Raw genomic sequence first — 7,842 nt, forward strand, 5'->3', positions numbered from 1 at the left:
AAGGCAGAAATAAAGAGATGAGTCTTTTGACTGATGGGTTTTGCAGACTATCACTTACATTTTACATACCATCAAAACCATAAACTCACCCTTACAAAAGAAAAGAGCAAGCGACTGATCAAGTGTGAGGGCAGAGGGGTTAGAGGAGAAGAGGGGTACGTAAAACTACATCTCTATCTGCCTGCTGTCTTTTTCCAGTCGCATTAACGCCCTCGCCAAGCTTATCTACAGGTCTCACACGCTTGTAGATAAAGCATCTATCGTATGAGAAAGTTAACTCGTAACAACTTTGAAATGGATTCCAATTTGTTTCTCTATAATGCTTACACCACCAAGTCTTTTATTCCCAATTTATTCTTAATTTCTTCACACAAATGTAGACAAGAGACTCATTAATCACTCAGACAATATATTTGGATTAATTACTTTTACATTTTTCAGTCGCAGAAAATGTATAAGCTACAGAGAAAAGCACTCCTGCCAAGTGTGTAATAAACCAGTTTTGTTTTTTTTCCTCGGTGAATCAAAAAGCTGTCTAAACAGCATGTGTTGTATGAGTAATGTAGCACTTGAGCTGTGTCTAATAATATACTGCTATCTGCAATTGGTAACAGCTTTACAAAAAACATGTAACTCATATGAACATAAAGTACAAGCACTACAAATGGGGATGGGAATTTTTATTTAGATTTTTTTTTTTTTTTTAATAACAATAATAATAATTTGTGCTATAGAAGTGCATGGTGTGAGCTGGTGAAAACATAACCATGAACATAAAAATGTGAGTTTAATGCATTCCATGCTTCAGTGGATAAGCAAATTATTATTCATCACTTAAATCATTCTTCGGAACTTCCTAAATAATCAACAAGGCAAAGAAAAAGACTACGTCTCTGCTGTTTGGACAACTTCAAAGTTGTGTAAATAAATGAGAAGAGTAAAACCCATGTTTAACTTCAATTTTCACTTGGAAGCAATTCCTCTCTCTATCATTACAGATACAACACCACAGGCTTTTCTACCTTGGTAAACTACCTTCATGCCCTGATGAATATTACAAATAAAACATATTATATTATGGTAATATAGAAATATGTTTTGTTATTCTAGTATATAAATAATAGACATTGATGCTTATTCTGCTGAATAAGTTTAAAGGTAATTTAGCATCAAGAAGCAAAACAGCCTTAAAGTATAGATTCAGTGTATCGCTCAATGTTCTTATAAATCTGTTCTGGGAACATTTACTTAAACCTAAACCAAGATCACATAATGTGTTAAATGAATATTTATCATTTAACATTAGCTCAAATGTAGTTACTTTTGTTTGGTATTAATGATACAGCAACGTAACATTAATGTTTTGCTCATGTGAATATTTTTAGCAAACTTTATACAAATTTCAGTTTCATAAAGTGTTCTAATGCATACAAAGAGTGTTAATTTGTTTTTACTTTTGCTTTGTTTTTTCTTCTGCCCACCTCAGTGGCAACGGAGCCTACAGTAGCCCCCATGGCACCCCCGAAAAACAACCCCACAATAGAGCCGAGTAAAGTGCTACCCCTCACCAGGCCGGGCAGCCAGAGCACCCAACCAACCACTGTGTCCCAAACCCAGCGCAAGAACGAAGGAGGAGGTGCAGGAGGAGACAAAATGATGTCCTCCTCTGCCTCCAGACCATCTGCGCTCTCCTCCATTTTCTCTGCGCTTGCTTCAGACTCCATGTCTGAGTATTCTTCGACCAAACCTTTCAACTCATTGCTCATGATTTCTTTGGATGAGTTTTCCTCATTACTCGCTTCCATCCTTCTCTCTTCCTCCGCTGCATGAGGGAGAGGAGGGCAGGTGTAGAATTCCTCCCCGCTCTCTTTAATCATCTCCTCCACCTTCTCCAGCAATTCCTCCACACTCTTTCTGCCTTTCTCCTCCTCCTTTTCTCCATCTACTCTAATGACATGATAACGGTCTCCACACCTCTGCACCAATTCCAGCAAATCCTTCTGCTCGTTGTTAAGGAACTCTTTCAGTGTTTGACCCTCTGGAAGCTGGTCCGTATCAGTAAACAGGACAACAGTGTGTTTGGTGATGGCTTCGAGACCGAACACTTTCTCTAAGGCATCCAGAGCCTGGAGGTTCTCACATGGGCGATGGATAGAGATGCAGAGCAGGAAGGCATGGGGTCCTGGAGCTAACAGGGACTCGCAGAGAGCCAGCTGGTGGTACACTTCCTCAGGGGGCCTTTCTGAGTAGAACCAGTCTGGAGTGTCCACCACAACCACCTAACATGAAGACAACATTACTGAAGTCCATTTTTGTTGTCATGCAATTCACACACTCACAGATCACTTTAACAGGAACACCTGTACATCTGCTCATTCATGCAGTTATCCAAATAATTCAAATACAGGTCAAGCACATCCAACATCAGAATGGGGAAAAATGTGATCTTATATCATGAGATGGCATGGTTGTTGGTGGCAGGCTGATTTTAATACTTAAGATACTATTGATTTCTGAATATTCATGCAAAACAGTATCTAGAGTTTATACAGAACGGTGTTTAAAAAAAATAAAAAATAAAAAAAAAATAAAAAAACAACATCCAGTGAGTAGCTGTTCTGAGAATGGAGATGCCTTGTTGATGAAAATGATGGCCAGACAGGTTTGAGCTAACAGGAAGGCTACGGTGACTCAAATACACACTCTTTACAACCATGGTGAGCAGAAAAGCTCTCAGAATGCACAACATTTTGAACCTTGAGGTGGATGAGCTACAACAGCTGAAGACCACGATGGGTTCTAGTCCTGTCAACCAAGAACAGGAATATGAGGCTGCAGTGGGCACATGCTCGGCAAAACATCTCCTGGATTTTCCAATCTTCAACTGCCCTGTTTTGGTGAGTCTTGGTAGAACTAATTGGATAACTCCATGAATGAGCAAGTGTACTGGTGTTCCTATTAAACTGGCCAGTGAGCTCACACAGACCATTGTACAACATTCAGGACAATACAGTACACATGAATATATTATATATATAAAAATTTAGAACATAAGAATACATGAAAAGTGCAGCACAATACAACAAACACAACAAAAATTACACATGGGTTCTCTCTCCACACATTTTAACACACTTACTTTTGCTCTGAATTGAAGTCTCTTGTGGATTAATTTCTGCTTGTACTATTAATAGCTGATGATTATTAAAACTTTTTATTATTTATCATACATGCACAATAAAAATCTCAAATGCATTCATTGCTGCAAATGTAATGGAGCTTGGAAAAGACTAACCTGCCTTCCAGCCACACTTGCACACCCCTTCTCACACTTCATGGTTACTGGCTTCTGAGAGGTGGAACCATGGCGGGTATCAAACACCGTACTGCCGAGGATGGCGTTACCCAAACTGCTTTTCCCCATGCCTGCCCAGCCCAGCAACACCAGCCTCAGCTGACTCTCTAAATGCACACACACAGAGTATTTCTGTATTTTATTCAGTCCCTGTTACCTTGTTAAAAAGTGAAATTTTTGCAACAAGAAGCAAGACTTGCACTGTATAGGTATAATTTGCTGAAATTTATTTCAGCCTCACCTGTGGGTAAATGCACTTAAACTTATTACTGCTTATGTTCATTTTACTTTTTTAGTATTTTATCTACTTATTTCTGCAGTATTTTCATAGTGTTCCATTTTAATGAATGTTAATATTGAAAGTATGGAATTTAATGGATGAAAATGTACTAACGTTTTAACTCCTGTTTACTTTTAAATATTTAATATCCAATCACTAGACATTTGCATCTTAGCTCTGTAGTGACAAAGAAAATGCCATGAAATTAGTTTCATGTTAACAAATCCAATGCTACACTACAGGGTGTCCCAAAGGTCTTTATACTACATATATATAAATGTATATAAGTTTGAGGCACCCTACCTTTACAAACTTTATTAAAGATTTTTTTATTTATTTTATTTTATGACTTCTGCATTATCAAGTCAGTTTAAAAAACATTCCCAAACATTAGCTTTCTAGAACAAAATTAAATGTTACAGAAAAATGTTTGTATGTCATGAAAGAAAGCAGCATATTACATAAGAGACCACGTTTCAGACAAAAAAACACAATGAAGGCTGCTGGGTTTTGCTACAAAAAACAAAAAATAAGAAGCAAGTGCGACAGTCAAAGTCTCCTGAAGAACTGTGACTGGTTCTGCAAGATGCTCAATAAAACTTACAGCTAATTTCCTTATTAAGTTTGCACAAATTGTACTATTAAAAAATATCTGTCACACCAAATATTGACACTGTTACTGTATTTTTTTTATGTAGGAACATTTAATTCCATTATTTTGAAGGAATCTTTGCTCTACAGCAATTCTTTGCATGTGCCTACAAGTTTTGCACAGTACTGTGTGAGTGTGTGTGTGATTATATATATGCACATATATATACTTTTTTCATGTATTTGTTTCTCTCTAGATAGCCTTTAAGAATGCCTTCAAAAAAAAAAAAAGAACGTATTGAAATCATTCTCATGGCTAGATCAGGAAGGGAAGTTGTTGCAAGGTAGAGATGGACTTTAACAGGAAGCATGGCAAGCATATCCGACACGACACTGTTGCCAAACTTATTAACCAATTCAAAAAGACTGGAAGTGTTGTAGACCAACCAAAAATAGACGTCCACGAGCATCCACTGACGAATGCACATCCAACGAGGTGCTGGCAAACACAGTCCCCTATGGATGGAGACTTCTGGGACACCCTGTATGATACTATAATAAGGTCTATATCTAAAATAATGCTTAAAAAGTATGTCTTTATCCAGGCAATATCTAGTATGGTTGTATTTTTAAGTTATGGACCTGATGTCTTAATGTAAGTTTTAATTTAAAAGTGAAGACTAATATCCTCATGCCTTCATAAAGAGGGCTGCAAAAGAAATTTACCCTATAACCCATGCTCTATAATACATCTCATCCAACAGATTAGCTTTATCCATTTTCTCACATGAGCTGGTTCAGGGCTACTGGCAATAGAGAAAACTTTACACTCTAAATAACGGTGGAACTGTACAACTGGTGTTGAGAGATGTAGCTACCTACTAAGAAGATTATCATGTTTAAATATTGCACAGTATATTAACCATACAGTCCATTTTGCTACATTCAAGTGCACCACCCGAACAAAAAGATAAGAATAAACTCAGTGCAGTTATCCCCTATTCTATTAGGAAAGGCAAGTAGCTAAAATGAGATGATAATTATTTTAATATTCTATGCACAGCATAATAAGCAAAACTATATAAAATTAACATTTAAAATATTCAGCCTTGAAAACTAGTCTTTTTTAACTTAATCTTCAGCAGGATATCAAAATGTAGGAATGCAGTTTTTAATAAAACTGAATAAAAATCTGGCAGCATAGTTGGATGGGATGTGGGGTGTAAGTATGTAAAAATAGCATTGTTCGTTACATCACCAACCAAAGATAAAACATGACATTACAGTATACCTTACCATCATACTGGTATAGATTAGTTTACACAAATCTGCTGTTTCATGTTACCATTAAACAAGTGATTTTACAGCTAACAAGTTCTTTAGTAATCAGCTATGCAGAGGTTATACTTGTTCCATCTATTAAATGCAGTGGGGGTTTTTTGCTTCAAACATCAGTAATAGTGACATACAGATCTGACTCAAAAAGATGATAAAACTATTGCATTATTGACTTCTAAAAGCAGATTTTTTGGTTAAACCTGAGTGTAGTAAGGCTGGAGCTTTGCCTAAGAGAATGATAAAGCAACAGCCCCATCTACTGCCAACTGATATGTAGCACATCACTAAATTATAAAAGTATTTTTTTTAAAAACCAAAAACTAGAAAATACCATTTATGGACAGCTATGCTTATACACTAATCAGCCATAACATTAAAACCACCTGCCTAATATTGTGTAGGTCCTCCTTGTGCCACCAAAACAGCTCTGACCCGTCAAGGCATGAACTCCGCAAGACCTCTGAAGGTGTGTTGTGGTATTTGGCACCAAGACATTAGAAGAAACGTTGTAGAAGAAACGTTGTAAAAGAAAACGTGATTCATCAGACCAGGCCACCTTCTTCCATTGCTCCATGGTCCAGTTCTTATGCTCACATGCCCATTGTAGGCGCTTTCGGTGGTAGACAGGGGTCAGCATCGGCATTCTGACTGGTCTGTGGGTACGCCACTCCACGCTTGCCCATTTTTCCTACTTTTCAACTTTGAAAAGTGACTGTTCACTTGCTGCCTAATATACATCCCACCCCTTGACAGGTACCACAGTAAAAATATAATTTGCTTGTATTTTCTCATTTGTAAGTCGCTTTGGATAAAAGCATCTGCTAAATTAATAAATGTAATCAATGTTATTCATTTCACCTGTCAGTGGTTTTAATGTTATGGCTGATCGGTGTACATTTCAAGTATCAGGACACTCTTACATAAACAGGCTGCTTTGTTTAGAAGTAAAGAAAATCACGTTCCCATGAGTATCTCATAAGTAGCAAGAACGGTTTTAGCCCAATGTGCATGAACTTGTTTTAAATTTGTCTAGGGCGAGTTTAAAAATGCAGAGTGGTTGCTTTAAACATACGTAATTTCACAACCATCTACCAAAATGACAGCTTGTCTACAGTTTTGCAGAATGCTTCCTACTTTTACCCTATTCTTTGTAACACAACCAAAACCAGGGCCAAACAAAATAACATGAAACACTGATAGGTTCCTTTTACATAATGTGGATTCTATGTCTATCTTTCATTGCAGTCTTTTCAGGTCATGTTCTCAAACACAGCAATAAATCTACCGACAGATTAAATATTACAAATATCATAGTTGTTCCACATGACATCAAACGTGGCAGTTAAAGTGTGTTATTAAAATCCTGGCAATGGACAGCAAACTCCAACCTGCTTTAGCAGAATCTGTCAGCTCCTCTCTGTCCAGGTCATGGGTTGTGCCGCCTTGTGCTGTTTTCTCTTCCATCATCTGCAGCTGAAGCAAAAAGTATATGTTATTAAATGATTATTAACAGCATAGTATTTTATTACTTAGTCATCATATGTTGTTGTTTCTGCTGGAGTCTTCTTGAGTGGATAGAGTGTGTGTGTGCAGGAGAAAGGGCGGGGACAGAGATCCAGTGTTTGACAGAGGAATGGAGGATGGGCTCAAATGACTCAGCACAAGAGAATTTGTACATAAAAGTCACATTTATCACACTTGAATATCAGTGTTTTCAGACATCATCATACCATGTTTTGCTCTTTCTGTTCGGTCTATCAAGTGAGAAAGTATCCAGTACATATATTATATTTGGTTACACCCTAGTCATCATTTTCCTTATAACAACTTTTGTAAAAACCCAACCAATGAACTCTATACACATATCATAACCTCTACAAACATGTTTAAAGCATACCTGTGATCCTTAAGTGTCCTAGAGCTGTAGTGTGCTAGTCAGTTCTTCGTCTCACAGCACTTCCTCCTTTTCCTGGAACTTGATAGCTAGTATGCAAAAAAAGCAACAACAAAAAAAGACAAACAAATACACAAAAGGGAAGCCACTGATATAGACATACGAGTCTTTTAGGTCACACTTAGTCTCATATTCCCTTTACACTCTCTCTTCTGTCTGAGTATCCTATTCTGTCTGGTGTGTTTCCAATCACACGGCTGAGAACTGGCTTTAGCCTATAAGGACGCGTGCGCACTCACTCGCGAGCACTCACACGCGCGCGCGCGCGCACGCACGCACACACACACACACACACACACACACACACAGAGAGACACACAGTCT

At 37.6% G+C, this 7,842-nt stretch overlaps 1 protein-coding gene across 1 annotated transcript; it reads right to left on the bottom strand.

The window, feature by feature from the left end:
- Nucleotides 1-665: 665 nt before the first annotated feature.
- si:dkeyp-69e1.8 (uncharacterized protein LOC100001340 homolog) lies at nt 666-7,772 on the bottom strand. Its single transcript, XM_017491676.3, has 4 exons — nt 7,462-7,772; nt 6,953-7,037; nt 3,296-3,462; nt 666-2,279 (listed from the first exon to the last, which is right to left on the bottom strand). The coding sequence occupies exons 2-4, from the start codon at nt 7,029-7,031 to the stop codon at nt 1,440-1,442; spliced, it is 1,086 nt and encodes a 361-aa protein (XP_017347165.1). The 5' UTR covers nt 7,032-7,037; nt 7,462-7,772; the 3' UTR covers nt 666-1,439.
- Nucleotides 7,773-7,842: the final 70 nt, after the last annotated feature.

The sequence above is a fragment of the Ictalurus punctatus genome, chromosome 2, assembly GCF_001660625.3.
Source record: "Ictalurus punctatus breed USDA103 chromosome 2, Coco_2.0, whole genome shotgun sequence".
NCBI classification, from domain to species: Eukaryota; Metazoa; Chordata; class Actinopteri; order Siluriformes; family Ictaluridae; genus Ictalurus; species Ictalurus punctatus.

Excerpts from the sequence above, each read along its gene's own strand:
- si:dkeyp-69e1.8 (XM_017491676.3), bottom strand. The coding sequence starts at position 7,031 with ATGATGGAAGAGAAAACAGCACAAGGCGGCACAACCCATGACCTGGAC. Across the intron at positions 3,463-6,952 it reads GACAGATTCTGCTAAAGCAG|AGAGTCAGCTGAGGCTGGTG; the intron begins GTTGGAGTTTGC and ends GTGTGCATTTAG. Across the intron at positions 2,280-3,295 it reads CAAGTGTGGCTGGAAGGCAG|GTGGTTGTGGTGGACACTCC; the intron begins GTTAGTCTTTTC and ends TCTTCATGTTAG.